This window comes from Vipera ursinii (genome assembly GCF_947247035.1).
Source record: "Vipera ursinii genome assembly, chromosome: Z".
In the NCBI taxonomy this organism is placed as follows: domain Eukaryota; kingdom Metazoa; phylum Chordata; class Lepidosauria; order Squamata; family Viperidae; genus Vipera; species Vipera ursinii.
In genome coordinates, this window is record NC_139517.1 from 1,022,385 (window position 1) to 1,040,188 (window position 17,804).

The 17,804-nt window shown below is 50.1% G+C and overlaps 2 protein-coding genes across 2 annotated transcripts; one reads left to right on the top strand and one right to left on the bottom strand.

The window, feature by feature from the left end:
- Positions 1–2,299: 2,299 nt before the first annotated feature.
- LOC310648516 (thialysine N-epsilon-acetyltransferase-like) lies at positions 2,300–9,046 on the bottom strand. Its single transcript, XM_083376410.1, has 6 exons — positions 8,946–9,046; positions 7,352–7,403; positions 6,555–6,638; positions 5,692–5,793; positions 3,028–3,068; positions 2,300–2,611 (listed from the first exon to the last, which is right to left on the bottom strand). Exons 1-6 carry the CDS (start codon positions 9,018–9,020, stop codon positions 2,405–2,407), a joined length of 561 nt encoding a protein of 186 aa, XP_083232536.1. The 5' UTR covers positions 9,021–9,046; the 3' UTR covers positions 2,300–2,404.
- Positions 9,047–11,644: 2,598 nt separating this feature from the next.
- LOC310649912 (diamine acetyltransferase 1-like) lies at positions 11,645–15,149 on the top strand. Its single transcript, XM_083378743.1, has 6 exons — positions 11,645–11,827; positions 12,666–12,720; positions 12,863–12,946; positions 13,520–13,621; positions 14,199–14,239; positions 14,838–15,149. Exons 1-6 carry the CDS (start codon positions 11,762–11,764, stop codon positions 15,012–15,014), a joined length of 525 nt encoding a protein of 174 aa, XP_083234869.1. The 5' UTR covers positions 11,645–11,761; the 3' UTR covers positions 15,015–15,149.
- The last annotated feature ends 2,655 nt before the right edge of the window (positions 15,150–17,804 follow it).

A 17,804-nucleotide genomic window follows, 5' to 3' on the forward strand; every position in this document is an offset into this window, starting at 1 on the left:
CCAAGGCCACCATCTCCGGCTGATGCCTGCTCTGCCTTTTTCTCTCGCTCAGGAATTTGTGTTCCGGTTCACCAAAACGCACAATGTTTGGATCGGGCTGAAGTTCAATGGCCGGACGTGGAAGTGGCTGGATGGGACCACCTACACGGTGCAGAGGAGGTGAGTCTCCACACTGGCCCCTCTCCTCCCAGCCCCCGTATTGGGCTTCTGCAACTAGGTGTCCTCCAGGTGTTTTGGGGGGCAGCATTCGCATCTAGCAGGTCCTCCTCCAGACTGTAGGCTTTGTGTTTGCACACTTGCACACTTGTCCTCCTGGGCTGGATGTGGATGGTCTTCAGATGCTGAAATCCCCTTGAGCTAATGGACTCCTGGAAACAGACAGTCGGGGGGCTTCATTGCACAGCGCAAGCCCCCTGGCACCCTGAGTCCATGGGGGTCCCGGAGAAGCCCACCAGGCACTCAAAGCACCAATGTGGGGAGTACGCAACCAGCCCCACATCCTCGGTGGGATCCTGCCAAACATGCAGGAAGCACGATTCTGGATATTCTCTCAACCACTTTAAGAGAGGCAGACTTTCACTCTCAGAATTCCCTTTAAGCAGTCTGGACTTCAGTTCCCAGTACTATCTTATTTAACATGCGTGGACTTCAACTCCCAGAATTCCCTTTAAGAAGTCTGGCTTCAAACCCCAGAATTCCTCAGCCAGCATGCCATTAGGGCAGGGGTAGGCAACCTCGGCTCTTTTATGCCTCGTGGACTTCAACTCCCAGAATTCCTGAGCCAGCCATGCTGAGGGGAAAGGGAGAGGTTCCCAAGCTGCGCCATGCTGGCTCAGGAATTCTGGGAGTTGAAGTCCACGAGACATAAAAGAGCCGAGGTTGCCTACCCCTGCATTAGGGCATAGGAGGTGTCCCCTCTTCTCCCCAATGCCCTTGTGGACATTTTCACCTGGACGTGGGCCGTCCTGTTACCCAACACTCCTGCGAGTCCTTTTTTCTATCAGTCAAAACTTGATCTCTGAGTGGTGCTCTTTCTCCTGTTCACCTGCCCAGCTGATGCCGGCTTGTTTGCCAGAGACGGAATCCAGGCAGATCATTAACTGAATTCTCACAATAGGTTCACTGCTCAACAGGCCTTCCTAACATTATAGCTGTTATAACCGAGAGCTCACTAACCAGGTTTCCTCAACTGACCCAGATTGGCATCCACTGCAGCACAAATGAGCCAATTTGCACAATTCCCCAGCCTAGGAAACTCGTCTCATTTGTGACCCCACCACTCCCATCACCCAAGTCAGGGGAACCTTGGATGGCTGCTGCAGGTCGGGGTTGGACTAGATGACCTCAGGGATCCTTCCAAATCTCGCCTGGCTTAGCTGCCAATTCCAGACAGACAGAAGAGGGTCTTCCTCCCACCTGTGGGCTGACACCACCCCCCTCTTCTGCTTTGCCCCTTTCTAGCGACTGGAGTCCCAACCAACCAGTGTCTTATGAGCAATTTTGCACCAAGACGTACCTTAACGGGCTCTGGAGCGAAACCTATTGCCAGTTCCGCTTTAGGTGGTTGTGCGAAATGCAGGCACTGCAGTGAGTTCCAGAGGAGGCGCCGCCAGCCGGACTTTGGGAAGCAGCTGCCCGACGTTTCTTGGAGCCAATAAAACAAATTGGCCTCTTCTCTGCCTCCTGCACGAGTGGAAGGCAGGTAGCTCCCATCGGTCAGCAGGCAGGCCTGAGCTGGGAGGGGAGAGGGGGGTGGGGAGGGTCCAGCCTGGGACCCCAGAATGGCCTTCGCACAACACACTGATCCGGCGGTGTTCTGTCTTTATGGGGTTTTGTGGCTTATCCTGTTTTATTTATTTACTAAGAAATATCTATCTATCTATCTATCTATCTATCTATCTATCTATCTATCTATCTATCTATCTATCTACCTACCTGTCTATATCTATCTATCTATCTATATTTATCTATCCATCCATCCAGTCCGCACATTTTATCGTCTTATCTATTCATTCTATCTACCTATCTACCTGTCAGTCTTTCTGTCTCTATCCCTATCAATTTATCTCTATCTCTCCCTCTCTATTTCTGCATCTATCTATCACTATCACCTGTCTGTGGCTATCCATCTCTCTCTCTCTCTCTCTCTCTCTCTCTCTCTCTCTCATAAAACAGGGGAAAAGATTACTCAGGTCGTAACCACAGCAAACCAAATGAAAATAATAATAATAAACCTTTTATTGTCAAAGTACAACATGTGTACATTGAGATTAAAAAAAATATCCAGTGAATCTCAAGGCATTTAATACAAATTCAGATTTATTGCCAGTTTCTGACACCCTGAGTCAGCCTGGGCAGATTCTCAGGGTCCGGAAGAGACTCTCGCCCAGCAGAGCTTGGTCCGCTACGTCCTCAAGGACTCCAGCCCGGCTCCTGTGCCCGCCTGGCCCATCGCCAGCTGTTGCAGGGCCTCTGCCTCGAAGCGGAAGGAGTGCCAGCCCTCGGTGGCCGTCAGGTCCACAGCCCCCCGCCGGGAGTAGAACTCGACGGCCGTGCGGTTCCAGTCCAGCACCCCCAGCCTCATTTGGGTGCAGCCTTTTTCCAGGGCAATCTGGGGGCCAAAGTGGAGGGGCTTAGCTCCAAGGGAGGGGATTCCCTGGGAGGAGACTGGGGGGGGGCAGAAATTGGGTGGGTGGGCAAATGAGGTGGTGCCAATTGTGATGTTCCTGGGACATAAGGATGTGTCTCTTGACTCCTTAATCGTCTAATGCAGGGCTCTCCAAACCTGCCCCTTTAAGACTTGTGGACTTGAACTTCCAGACACGGCCGGCTGAGGAATTCTGGGAGTTGAAGTCCACAAGTCTTAAAGGGGCCAGACTTGGAGACCCCCGAGTCTTAATGACTCCAGCTTTGAGGCGACAAGGACTGGAGCTTGTAAACCCCCCTGTTCCCTGGGCAATGCCCTCTCCCCACTAAGGCAGTCTTTGTTTTTGGCAACCGGCAACTGGGGAGCGACACTTGTGTTACCTTTGCGATTTCACTCAGGAGCTTCCGTCCCACTCCTTTCTCTGTAAGGAAACACAAACACAACAACACAAGGCAACTTGGCAAGAGACCTGGAAGGGTTCAAGGGCAGCTCATGTGGTCAGCATCAGTGGTGGAGGCTGAGGGGGCAGTTCAGAATTCCTCCCCCCCCCCAAAAAAATGTAATGACAGTCCTCAACCCACGACGCTATTTACATTTGACGTTACAACGGACTCAAAAAGGAAAACCCGGATCTGAAGTCCTGGCAGCCTGGGAGGGGGCTGGGGTCACATGACTGCATTTTGCACACTCCTCCCCCCCAACATATTTAGGGCCATTTGCAATGTCCTGCAGTCGAGTGAGCATCTTTCACAACCGTTCTGCCAAAAACCCCCATTGATGTCTGCTTCTCAAGTGCAGCACAGCAAACACTGAGCTTGCTTAATGACTGGGGCGTTTGCTCCACAAAAAAAGGTCGTAAGATTGGGTCATTCACATGACTGCCATTTCACAACCGTTATGACTTGGCAACGAATAATGGGTAGGCCTCGAAGATAGATAGATAGATATAGATTTAAAGATACAGATAAATATAGATAGATATAAATAATATATAGATATAGGATAGATAGAAGATAGATGGAGAGAGATGGATAGAAGATAGATAGATAAATAGAAGATAGATCGATAGATAGAAGATAGGTTGATAGATAGAAGATGGATCGATAGAGATTATATTGTTGTGTATGGGGTTTAAGCAACAACTTGGCAAATACCACCAGGTGGCGCTGTACCATTACCGTATTGGCTGGTTAGCTTTCGGCGGGAGATTCGGATGAACGGATTGGCCGAGAGCGTACCTGGCAAGGTATATAAGGGGTAGGGGTAACCCCCTTTGTTCAGTTCAGTACTACCCACAATAAAGAGCTGATGCTGTACTCATCTGCCTGCTGTCTGCCATGCGGTCCAGAACCCACTACACAAAATATATATAAAATATATATAAAATAGACACAAAATAGACAGACAGACAGACCTTTTTTTTACTGTGGGCACAATGGCACACACCAAAGATGATGATATTATTATTATTATTATTATTATTATTATTATTATTATTATTTGAATTTCTATACCGCCCTTCTCCCGAAGGACTCAGGGCGGTATACAGGGCAGTTAAAATACAACATACAAAAGTTAAAAGTAAAATTAAATTAATTTAGCCCTAACAATAAATAGTTAAAAATACCCCAAACCCTTAGTCCAGGCCGGCCTGTTCAAATAAGCAGGTTTTCAGGTCACGGCGCAAAGAGCGAAGGTCAGCAGCCATCCGGAGCTCAACAGACAATTGATTCCAAAGGGCTGGCGCCATATGTAGATACGCAGATGATACCACTCTAATGGCAGAAAGTGAAGAAGAACTAAAGAGCCTCTTGTTGCGGGTGAAGAAGGAGAGTGCAAAATGTGGGTTGAAACTTAACATTAAGAAAACCAAGATCACGGCATCCGGCCCTCTCAATTCCTGGCAAATAGATGGGGAAGAAATGGAGGTAGTGACAGATTTTATTTTCCTGGGCTCCAAGATCACCGCAGATGGGGACTGTAGCCAAGAAACTAAAAGACGCTTGCTCCTTGGGAGGAAAGCCATGACAAATCTAGACAGCACACTAAAAAGCAGAGACATCACCCTGCCGACAAAAGTGCGTATAGTCAAGGCTATGGTCTTCCCAGTTGCAATGTATGGCTGTGAACGTTGGACTGTAAGAAAGGCTGAGCGCCAAAGAATTGAGGCCTTTGAACTCTGGTGCTGGAGAAGACTCCTGCGAGTCCCTTGGACTGCAAGGCGATCAAACCGGTCAGTCCTAGAGGAGATCAACCCTGACTGCTCTTTAGAAGGCCAGATCCTGAAGGTGAAACTCAAATACTTTGGCCACCTAATAAGAAGGAAGGACTCACTGGAGAAGAGCCTAATGCTGGGAAAGGTTGAGGGCAAGAGAAGAAGGGGACGACAGAGAAGGAGGTGGCTGGATGGAGTCACTGAAGCAGTAGGCGTGAGCTTAAATGGACTCCAGAAGATGGTAGAGGACAGGAAGGCCTGGAGGAAGGTTGTCCATAGGGTCGCGATGGGTCGGACACGACTTCGCAGCTAACAACAACAACACAATGGAACACATTAAAAATGAAATTTAGTTGCTTGCTCTCCAAGTGTACACATACATAACACACATTTAAACATACTATATACAGCGTGGACTTCAACTCCCAGAATTCCTCAGCCAGCGTGAGAGAACTCTGACCATTTTATGACTTGTGGACTTCAACTCCCAGAATTCCTCAGCCAGCGTGATGGAACTGTGTCCCTTTTATGACTTGTGGACTTCAACTCCCAGAATTCCTCAGCCAGCGTGTGGAAACTATGACCCCTTTATGACTTGTGGGTTTCAATTCCCAGAATTCCTCCGTCAGCATAAGGGAACTATGACCATTTGATGACTTGTGCCTGGCTGAGGAATTCTGGGAGTTGAAGTCCACAAGTCATAAAAGGGCCAGGTTTGAAGGCCCCTGGTGTAGATGCAGGCCCACCCCCATTTTAGAAATTAGTATTCCTTTCCTTTTGGCCAGGCAACTGCTCCCCACACCCGCCTCACCCCGAGTAAGCTACGCACCCCGAAATTCTGGCATCACATACAGATCTTCCACGTAGACGTTCCTGCCTTTCCAGGTGCTGTAGGTGAAAAAGTAGAGGCAGTAACCTATGACGCTGTGGCCTGCAGGGAAGAGAGAAAAAAGGACTTTATTATTTTTTTAAAAAAATATGCTTTATTGATTTTTAACATACGCCTTCCTATTTGCTAAACATCGTGTTGTCTGGGTTAGTGTTTAAAAAACAACCCATAACAATTAATTTCTACAATTCTGTAGTCCATATAATAGCTTTACTTGATTTCCTCTCTTTCCCGTAATATTCTCTCTTGCCAAACTTAAGTTAATGCAGTACTTGTTATTTAAATAAAGGACAATTAAATATAAACATTTTTCTCGTGTTCCTGCAAATAACAACCACATCAATTCATTGATCGTCTTGATTGCCTCGTCATCAATCCTGTTTACATTCTTATTTAAGTTTGTTTCCCCCACAATATTCAAAACATTCTTGCTGGTTAAGATTTGCTCAAAATTAGTTACACTTAAGTATTTAAGTGTCTTTTCTATCTACCCCCTATGATGCTGGGGGGGTGTCTGATGGGACCCCCCCCAAGGCCTCGACGGTCAGTTCAGCATTCCCCACCAAGCGCTTTAAAGATGGCTGGACTTCAACTCCCAGAATTCTCCCAGAATTTTCCCAGAATTCCCTAGCCAGCACTTTTAAGATGGGTGGACGTCAACTCCCAGAATTCTCCAGTCAGCTTTTCAGGAATTCTGGGAGTTGACGTCCACCCATCTTCTAAGTTTACTGAGGTTAAGAAACATTGGTCCCCACGGGGGGAGGGGGGGTCGACCCCTGGATACTAACAGGACCCCAACTCACCCTCCTTGCTCCGGCATCGGAAGGGCAACTCAGCCACCAGGCATTTGTAAAAGGGGTCTTGACCGAAGCCGTCTTTGCACAGCTCTGCTCAGGCCAAGTAGGAAAAAAGCAAACAATATTTAAAAGGGGGGGGGGGAGCCCATGAAGACAATCTCTCGCCCCCCCCCCAAGACGCGGATCTTCTGAAAGGGAAAATATTTGTGGATAAAACCAGAATTTACAGCTTAATGCCACCCTCTGCCTTGTCCTTCTCCAAGTCATCTCCTTTCAGAATAATATAGACTCCGAAGGGACCCTGGAGGTCTTCTAGTCTAACCCCCCCCCGCTCAAGCAGGAGACCCTTTTCAGAAGAACAGAGTCGGAAGGGCCCCTGGAGGTCCTCTAGTCCAGCCCCCCGCTCAAGCAGGAGACCCTTGCAGCAGAACAGACTCGGAAGGGACCCTGGTTGTTAAGCGAATCTGGCTTCTCTGTTGACTTGGCTTGTCGGAAGGCCGCAAAAGGGGAAACCACGTGACCCCCAGACCTTGCGACCGTCATAAACGTGAGTCGGTGGCCAAGTGTTCAAATTTTGGTGACGGGACCGTGTGGAGTGCTGCAAGAGTCCTAAGTCCCTTTTCACTGCCGTTGTCACTCGGAACGGGCGCTAAGTGAATCGTTGTAAGTCAAGGACTGCCTGTTATTCACTTTGTGGGCTTCTCTGGGGCGGTCAGCCTTCCAAGGTTGTCCAGACAAGACCCCCTCCACCCCACCCCCCACCGGGGCCAGTAAAAGACCCAGGCCCACCGCTCTGGCCTCACCTTCATCCGTGATCTTGACCTGCTCGGAGAGTTTTTCAAAGGCTGCCAGTTCCTGGGAGGGGGGAAAAGAGGATAGACCCCCTTCAGGAGACCCAAGTGGCCTCTCCCATTGGGGCTGGGTGGGGGGCGAAGCGACCCCTCCCCTCGGCAGGCGGCAGGGCCAGAGACGGCCTTGAACAACAACAACAACAACAACATTCCTTCCTTTTGATCCCTTGAGTGCAGCAGCGGAGGAGCAGGTGGCCCATTTCTGGGCGGGGGTCTTCTCCACCCAACCCCCGGAAGGGAGGGAGGGGGAGGCTCTGGAAGCGGCTCCCAGGGCTGGGGCGGGTCAGGGGTGGCCCGGGAAGGTGCCTGGAGCCTCCTTCCCAAGCCGTGAAGTCGGGCGGCGGGGCAAAAGCACCCGAGGGGACCCCCGCCTCACCTTTGTGCGAGGTCAAGCCAGGTAGGTGGGTGGGCAAGTAGGCAAGGTTCTCCCCCCCTTTTAAAAGACTCCTCCTTCCCTCTTGCAAAGCCCCCCCTTTCTTTAAGATCCCTCTTCCCCCCTGCAAAGCCCCCTCCCTTTAAGACCCCCCCTTCCTTCTTGCAAAGCCCCCCTCCCTTTAAAAACAAGCCTTCCTCCTTGCAAAGCCCGCCTTTCTTTAAAAAACCCCTCCCCCTTGCAAAGCCCCCCTCCCATTAAGACCCCCTCCCCGCTTGCAAAGCTCCCCCCTTAAAAACACCTCTTCCCCTTTGCAAAGCCCCCCTCCCTTAAAACCCCCCTCCCCTCTTGCATAGCCCCTCTCCCTTTAAGACTCCCCCGCTTGCAAAGCCCCCCTCCCTTTAAGACGCCCCTTCCCTCTTGCATAGCCCCCCTCCAAGGCACCCTCCCCGCTTGCAAAGCCCCCGTCCCTTTAAGGCCCCCTCGCTTGCACAGCTGCCCCTCCCTTAAAAAAACCCCTCCCCCTTGCAAAGCCCCCCTCTAAGACCCCCCTCTTGCAAAGCCCCCTCCCTTTAAGACCCCCTCCCCGCTTGCATAGCCCCCCTCCAAGACACACACCCCGCTTGCAAAGCTCCCCCCTTAAAGATACCTCTTCCCCTTTGCAAAGCCCCCCTCCCTTAAAAACCCCTTCCCTCTTGCAAAGCCCCCCTCCAAGAGCCCCCCGCTTGCAAAGTCCCCCCTCCCTTTAAGCCCCCCTCGCTTGCAAAGCTGCCCCTCCCTTAAATAAAACCCCTTCCCTCTTGCAAAGCCCCCTCTAAGACCCCCCTCTTGCAAAGCCCCCTCCCTTTAAGACCCCCTCCCCGCTTGCATAGCCCCCCTCCAAGACACACACCCCGCTTGCAAAGCTCCCCCCTTAAAGATACCTCTTCCCCTTTGCAAAGCCCCCCTCCCTTAAAAACCCCTTCCCTCTTGCAAAGCCCCCCTCCCTTAAAAACCCCCTTCCCTCTTGCAAAGCCCCCCTCCAAGAGCCCCCCGCTTGCAAAGTCCCCCCTCCCTTTAAGCCCCCCTCGCTTGCAAAGCTGCCCCTCCCTTAAATAAAACCCCTTCCCTCTTGCAAAGCCCCCCTCCCTTTAAGCCCCCCTCCCCGCTTGCAAGAGCTCGCCCCCCGCCCACCCGGATCATGCGCCCCACGTCCGCGCAGTCCTCGGCTCGGCTCGGCCGGACAGTGACCGCGGCGGCGGAGTCCATGGCTGCGGAGGCGACCGGCCGCTTTCCGGCCCTAGAACTACGTCTCCCAGCATGCCCTAGCCAGGGGTGGGGGGGAGAGGGAGGAGGAGCGATACTACTCCGGATTGGCTTCGATTTAAAGCGCGAGCGTCGAGGAGGAGGAGGCGAGTGGCTGCGTTCACACGACGCGAGTAGCCGAGTCGTGTCAAGAAGATTTCCCGGTTGTCTGGAGCCGCGTTTCTCAACCTGGGCCACTTTAAGGCAGCTGTGCTGGCTGGGGAATTCTGGGAGTTGAAGTCCACTCGGCTTCGAAGTTGCCCACACAGGTTGAGTGTTTCCCTGGTGTCCGGAGCGTAATTCGAACCCGGGACTCTGGTGAATTTGCCAGCCAGCCTCTTGTCAAGTCAAGAAATGGGGGTCACCCAATCCGAGGGTCCCCTTTAATGTGAGACAAACCCCCCCAGTATTTATTGGGTGGTCCCGCTGGGTCCCCTGGGAAGACCCCTCCCTAAGCCTTCATCTCCCTATACCCCTTCAACTCCAACCCCCATCCTCCTCAGCATCCTGATTTGTTTTGCTTTGTCTTACTGTTTTGTTTTATTTCTATTTATTGATAGGTAGTCTATGTATTTATTTTTCTGTTTGCTGTTTATTGTTATTATATTTCATGTTTCTTTTTTATTGTTCTATTTCATGTTTTTATTTTATTTACTGTTTTTCCATTTATTGCCAACTTGTTGCGTGGTGTTTTTTTTTTGGCATTTTATTTTATTTCACATTTATACGGCCGCCCCTAAGAAGGGACTCTGAGCCGTGTGCGGCAAGTGCAGACACACAAACACACACACAAACACACACAAACACACACACACAGAGAAACAAACTGCAAATGGGCGAAACGCATATATTGAACAGTCAATGAAAGGAAAATCTCGCCTCTTCTCCCCTCCGAGGTGAGCTTCGCTGGCTCTCAAATTCTCTTGGATATTTCCATGTCCCCCACCGCCCCCCCCCAGAATAAAATAAGGGTTAGGCAGGTTGTGGGTCTGTGTGTGTGTGTGTGTGTAGGGCTGTGATGATTGCGCAAGGGGCCTGGTGTGACTGGAGGCAAGGATCCTCCTGGCGCTGATCCTTCCCTGCCACATTTGAGGAAACACAACTTTTGTGTGTGCCAAAGGTTGCGAAAAGGTGAACCCGCTTGCCATGTTGTCAAGACCCTTCCCCAATGGGAGGGGGTGTGTGTCTCGAACTCCAACTCCCATCGCTCCCGGGCCTGGCATCAAATACCTCTGCAGGGTAGTAGGTTGGCGAAGGTGGCTATGACCTGGGATGGAGGCTTTGAGCGGTGGACCCTGTGTGGTTGTGTGGTTGTGTGTGTGCGTGCAAATAAGAAGGAGGGGCTCCCTGAGCCCGGCAAGAGGGCACTCCGAAGCCCAGAAGGAGCCAAGTCCGAGTGACGCAAGAGCCCAGGCTTTGCCAAGACGCTAAACGTTAACGAGGCAGCCAACCGGGAAGGACACCACGTCTCTCATCCTTCTCAGCAGCTGATTAAAAATGTGTGGCAGCCCGGTCACGAGTTCGAGATCCGAGCACTCTGACAAAGCGAACCCAGAAATCACCTCTTTAAGCGCTCAGGGGCGAATCGCTTAAAATGGGGCTGTTGTTTTGGTAGAGCCTCCACTATGAGGGGCAGTCTACCTCTAGGTCAGTTGCCCGGGGTGGGTGGGTGGGTGGGCGGGAGGGAGTCTTTTCGCACTGGTGCCCCATCCTGAGGGTCTCGTCTCCAGAGGCCCACCTGGCAACGTTGGCAGCGCTGGGGAACTTTTTTTTTTTTTTTAAAAAAAAGATTTCTCCCAAAGTCTTAAAAGCTTCCTGGATTTTTCTATCTAGCCTTTATAAATTGAATTATGAGCTGCGAGGAGTCATTTACGGAAATGGGGGGGGGAGAAGGACGGGGGGGCAAGAAAGGAAAGAAAGAAAGAAAGAAAGAAAGAAAGAAAGAAAGAAAGAAAGAAAGAAAGAGGGAAGGATGGAAGCAAAAGAAAGTAAAGGAAGGAAGGAAAAAAGGAAAGAGGAAGAAGGGAAGGAAGGAAGAGAAAGAAAAAAGGAAGGAAGGAAAAGGAAGGGAAGGAGGGAAGAAGGAAAGAAAGAAAAAGGGAAAGAATGAATGAAAGGAAGGAAAGAAAGAAAGAAAGAAAGAAAAAGGGAAGGATGGAAGCAAAAGAAAGTAAAGGAAGGAAAGAAAAAAGGAAAGTGGCAGAAGGAAAGGAAGGAAAAGAAGGAAGGAAGGAAGGAAGACAAGAGGGAAGGAGGGAGGAAAAGGAAGGAAGGAAAGAAAAAGGGAAAGAAAGAATGAAAGGAAGGAAGGAAAGGAAGAAAGGAGGGAAGGAAGGAGGAGAAGAAAGGAAGGAAGGAAGCTCAGAGGACCCCCCCCTTCCAAGGGCAAACAGCCCCCCTCCCCACTTTTCAATTTTTTTAAAAGATTGTTTTTTTATTTTTAAAATCTAATTTAAAATTTTACTCTTTTCCTTTTTTAAAAAAAAAAAAATCAAGTGCCCCTCCCTCCCTGGTTCTCCCCCCCTCCCACTTCCCCAGGGTGGGGCCTTCAGCCTGCCAAGTGGGTCAAGCCATGGGGGGGTGGGGAGGAGGAGGAGGGGGCCATAAATCTCCCCGCCTTCTCCCGCCCGTCCGTCCGTCAAGCGGCCCGGCTGAGCCGAGAGGCAGGCAGAGACCGAAAGAGGAGCAAGGGACGGCTGGGAAGCATGAGCTTTGTGGTGGTCCGCCCCTGCGCCCCCAGGGACCTCAGGGACATCATGCGCCTGATCAAGGTGAGGCCGCCGGACGGGCGGGACGGGCCGTGGCCACGCGGGATAGCCAACGTGGGGAAGTCCTCCGCTTAACGGCCTAACCGGGACGGTCGTTAAGGCAGTTTGCGTCCTTTTTGGCCCCGGTTAAGCGCGTCACGTTAAGCGAAGCTGGCTCCCTCCGTTGGCTTTGTGTGTCGGAAGCCAGCCGGGAAGGTCGCCAAAAAAGGGGATCGCGTGACTCTGCGACCGTCACAAATGCGAGTCAGTTGGCCAGAGTCCGAGTTTGGAAGACGTGAACAGTGGGGCGCCTGGAACGGTCGTTCAGTGTGAAAAACGGTCACAGGTCTCTTTTTTTTCAAGCGCTGTCCTAACTTTGAACGTCGTAAGTCGGGGTTTTTTTTCCAGTGTCCCTTGAACGGTCGCTAAACGAATCGTGCATGCATCCTTGAACGGCCTTCCTTCCTTCATTGTTAAGGGATTTTTTTTACCCTCCTCCATTTTACAACCTTTTTTTGGGCCCGGTTATTAAGCGAATCACTGCAGCTGTTAAATCAGCAGCACGGTCGTTAAGCGGATCTGAGACTTCCCCATCAGACCGTCGCCGGAAGGGATCCCTGCGGCCGTCGTAAATACGAGTCGACTGCCAAAGGTCAGGATTTGGAGCAGGTGACCTGCGGCCTGCGGGGACCCTGCAACGGTCATTAAGTGTGGGGCGGTGGGGGAAAAAAAAGGGTCAGGCCTCACTTTTTTCCGTGAAATTTGAACAAACTGTCGTACGTTGAGGACTGACGCAGGGAGCGCCTTGAGATCTGACGGCCGTCGCAAGTCAAGGACGCGTTCTGTTTCGTTCTCTCCGCAGGACATCGCTGTCATTTACAACGTCCCTCTGCAACGCCTGTCCACCAACGTGCAAGGTGTGGCGAGGCGGGGTGGGGGTGGGGGTTTCTGAGCATGTGCAAAGTGTGGAATTCGACTCCCAGAATTCCGGGTTTGGGGGGGGCGTTTCCCCTTCCCCCCCCCAAAAAAAGAACGTTTTCCCTTCTCCTTTTTCTCCAGTCCTGGAAAAAGCCGGATTCGGCCCTCACCCGAAATTTGAGTGTTTTGTGGCTGAGATCCCCCCGGAGCGGGAGAGCCCGGAAGGTAGGGGGACCCCGGTGGAGACCCCGCTCTTTGGGGAGGGGGGGCTACGGGGCAGAGGGAGAGGAGGGGCCCAGGGGAACGGGGGAGGGGGGAATGGGGGCCACAAAGGTGTGTTTGAGGGAGGCTCTGCGTGTTTGACGGGGGGCAGCCGCCATCCTGGCCCTCTTGGGGGGGGTCCTGATGACCCCCCCCCCGGGGAATTTGCACACCTGGCTCTCTCGTGCACAGAATGGGGGATTTTTGCGCGAAATTATGCACAATCCCAAGGATAGAAAGGGATCCCTTGACTAGATCCCTTTCTCTCTCTCTCTCTCTCTCTCTCTCTCTTTCTCTTTTTCTTTCTTTCTTTCTTTCTTTCTTCCTTTCTTTCTCTCTCTCTCCCTCCCTCCTCTTTCTTACTTTCTTTCTTTCTTTCTTTCTTTCTTTCTTTCTTTCTTTCTTTCTTTCTTTCTTTCTTTCTTCCCTCCCTCCTTCCTCTCTCCCTTCCTTCCTTCCTTCCTTCCTTCCTTCCTTCCTTCCTTCCTTCCTTCCTTCCTTCCTTCCTTCCTTCCTTCCTTCCTTCCTTCCCTACAGGTTTCACCCTGGCTGGATACGTCCTATCCAGCTACACCTACAACAGCTGGAAAGGGAAAAATCTCTACATTGACAATTTTTACGTCATGCCGGAATTCAGAGGTGAGATCGGAAGACTTTGCCCTCTGCAGTTGGACTCACCTGGCCTGCCCAGCCACAGCAGGCTTAATCACGGTTTCCCAAGCAAGCCGCACTGGGTAGCATTCACACAGCCATTCGGAAACCGTGGTTCAAAACGCCCGGTGCCTGGCTTGTGCGTTCACACGACCTGGGCCCGAGGCAGGAGGTCAGAGAGGCCGATGATGTCGTGACCCCTGTGACATCGTGTCCCATCACCCTTTGCCCTCCCGATAGACTCCCCCCCCCCAAGCCCGGGTGCTTTTTTGCGCTCTTTTATTTATTCAGCGCTCTAGAGAGCCCTCAGTCCCAGCGCAATACCCGCGATTTCCCTAAACAAAGTCCACCATTTCTCTTCCACTTTATATCTGGTGGCAGGGAGTTCCACCTGACAAGGCCAGGAAATCTATCTTTCCTTCGTTGGCCGATCGACCCATTTTCCTGGGGGACCCCAAGCCCTGGCGTGGTCCCTGCTCTGCCCTTGCCAGCTTCCTGGGTGGGGGAATGGGGTCCTGCCCCCCCCCTGATTTTACCCTTGCTCTTCTGACCCCCTTCCTTGCAGGGATGCGGATCGGGAACTCCCTGCTGAAGGAGGCAGCCAAGGTGAGACCCCCACCCCCACCCCATCCCAGGTGGGGTTCAGTCACCGGCCTGCCCCTTGGCCTGCTTCCATTGCACTACACGGTTATTGCCATCCTGCCCGTATTATTTTTACCAATAACTCAAGGTGGTGAACGTAGCCGGCACGCCTTCCTCCCCACAACAGCCCTGTGAGGTGGGTTTGGGCTGGGAGGGAATGAGTCGCCCAAAGTCAGCAGCCAGCTTTCACATCTAAGGCAGGACTAGAACTCTCCCGACTCCTGGTGATTAGCCTGGAGTCACCCAACTGGTTTTCTTGCATAAGGTGGGACTAGAACTCACTGTCACCTGGTGATTGGACCAAAGTCACCCAGTTGGCTTCCGTGCTTAAAGCGGGACTAGAACTCACCGTCACCTGGTCACCCGACCAGCTTTCATGCCATGGGAACTAGAACTCTCAATCTCCCGTTTTCTGGCCTGCTGCCTTCAAACCACCAGACCGTTTGCCCACTTAAGGCTGATGATGTCCGGATGGGGCAAGCCAAGCGGGGGAGTGACGGTGGGAGCAGCGCTGACCCTTTGCAAACTGTTTTTTTCTTCCACCCCCCCCCCTATATTTCAGGCTGCTTGGCAACAAGGCTGCTCCGAGCTTCGCATGCACGTTTCGCACCTGAAGCCCGAAAACATGGCCTACCTGGAGAGGCGGGGAGGGGAGAACCTCACGGCCCAAGATGGCTGGAACCTGCTTCGGTTTTACCAGGACCGGCTCAGCCAAATGGCCGACCAGAGCCGAGTCTAGCATCTTAGGGGAAGGGAGGGGCAGAGAGGGGATGCGGCTTTGGGTGAACCGAGAAACCCCCCCCACCAGTCACGCTGGTGCTGTGCACCATCCAGGCCTGCATCGCGGAGTGTGTGTTCCCGAGCACGTCTCGAGTGCCACGTCTGGATTGGGAAGTGGAGGATGGGAAGCGGCTGGGAAGCATGGGTGCCGGGGCCCTTTTTCTCGCGGCTGAACCGTTGACCTGTCCGAGGGAGCCTCCGAACGGAAAGTCCATAAAGAAAGAAACATTTGCAAAAGTTTCTCCTGGCCTTTATTCTAGAACACAATCTTGGCACAGTCTTTTCCCGCTAATGTTTAATCGGACTTTCGGTGGGACTTTGAGCCTCACCGCTTCAGTCACGCCCTGCCCTGGGGACTGCCCTGGGTTCCCCCTAACCACACAACCCATAAGGCCACTTTAGGGGTGCTGTTTACACAAGGGGGGAGTGAAAAGGGAGGGGCATCTGTTGGGTTGCAAAGGGCTGAGATCTTTTGACACCAAAATTGGGTCTTTCCACAAAAACTCCTCCTTCTGGGCAAGGGAAGATCTGTGAAGACCCTCCCCCAATCCTTATTCCCCCCCCCCCAATTCCAACACCGTTCCTACTCCTGAGCATTCGGGGAAAACAAAAGAGGCTCCAGAAACAGGTGGGAATTAAGTATGTTGCGGCTTATATAGGTATAGAGAAACGTCCTGACAGTGAGGACAATTAACCAGTGGAACAGCTTTGCCACCAGAAATCGTGGGTGCTCCATCACTGGAGGTTCTTAAGAAGAGGCGCTAGACCAGGGGTGTCAAACTCAATTTCATTGAGGGCCACATCAGCATTGCGGTTGCCCTCAGGGGGCCGGGTGGGTGTGGCCAGGGTGGGTGTGGCCTACTGGGTGGGCGTGGCTAGAGTGGGTGTGGCCTACTGGGTGGGCGTGGCCAGCTCTACATCTTTGGCATCAAGGGTGCCTATGGGGGCCTGGGCAGGAGTGGGACAGATCTGAGGGTCTCTGGCAGGAGGAGGGTCTCTGGGCCAGGGCCATGGCAGTGGGGGCCGTTCCCTCACTGTTTCCAGGATGGCTTCGCGGCCCACATGAAACCACTTCGCTGGCCGGATCCGGCCCCTGGTCCTTGGGTTTGACATGTCTGCGCTAGACGGTCACTTGTCTGAGATGGTACTATAGGTTCTCCTGCTTGAGAACTGGACTAGAAGACCTGCAAAGTCTCTTCCAGATTCTATTCTATTCTATTCTATTCTATTCTATTCTATTCTATTCTATTCTATTCTATTCTATTCTATTCTATTCTATTCTATTCTTCATTCCTATATTCTATTCTATTCTATTCTATTCTATTCTGTTCTATTCTATTCTATTCTATTCTATTCTATTCTATTCTATTCTATTCTATTCTATTCTATTCTTCATTCCTATATTCTATTCTATTCTATTCTATTCTATTCTATTCTATTCTATTCTATTCTATTCTATTCTTCATTCCTATATTCTATTCTATTCTATTCTATTCTATTCTATTCTGTTCTGTTCTGTTCTGTTCTATTCTATTCTATTCTATTCTATTCTATTCTATTCTATTCTATTCTATTCTATTCTATTCTATTCTATTCTATTCTATTCTATTCTTCATTCCTATATTCTATTCTATTCTATTCTATTCTATTCTGTTCTATTCTATTCTATTCTTCATTCCTATATTCTATTCTATTCTATTCTATTCTATTCTATTCTATTCTATTCTATTCTATTCTATTCTATTCTCTACTCTACTCTATGCTCTACTCTACTCTACTATATTCTCCTTCTGTTCTATTCTACTCTATTCTATTCTACATTCTTTCTATTCTATTCTATTCTATTCTATTCTATTCTATTCTATTCTATTCTATTCTATTCTATTCTATTCTATTCTATTCTATTCTTCATTCCTATATTCTATTCTATTCTATTCTATTCTATTCTATTCTATTCTATTCTATTCTATTCTATTCTATTCTATTCCATATATTCTGTTCTATTCTATTCTGTTCTGTTCTGTTCTGTTCTATTCTATTCTATTCTATTCTATTCTATTCTATTCTATTCTATTCTATTCTATTCTTCATTCCTATATTCTATTCTATTCTATTCTATTCTATTCTATTCTATTCTATTCTATTCTATTCTATTCTATTCTATTCTATTCTATTCTATTCTATTCTATTCTGTATTATTTTTATTTCTATTCCTTTCTATATTCTATTATATTCTATATTTTATTATTCTATTTTATATATTTTATTATTCAATTCTATATTCTATTCAATTCTATATTTTATTATTCTACTCTATTCTATTCTATATGCAGTCCTCGACTTACAACAGTTCATTTAGTGACTATTCAAACTTATAACGGCAGTGAAAAAACTGACTTATGACCGTTTTTCACACTTACGACCAGGGCTTTATTTTCCTCATAGAACGCTCAGAACGGAGTTCCGGCACCTTTTTGGGATGGAACCTTGTAGGGTAGGCAAGGCGGGTTGTATGACATGTGTGAGTTCCGGCACCTTTTTCTTTTACAAAAAAAGCACTGCTTATGACCATGGTCATGTGATGAAAACTTGGACGCTTGGCAACTGACTTGTATTTACGACGGTCACAGCGTCCCGGGGTCCTCTTTTGCACCTTTCTGACCAGCAAAGTCCACGGATTCATTTAACGACCGTGTTCCTAACTTCACAACTGCGCTGAACCACTGTGGCAAGGAAGGTTTTAAAAAAT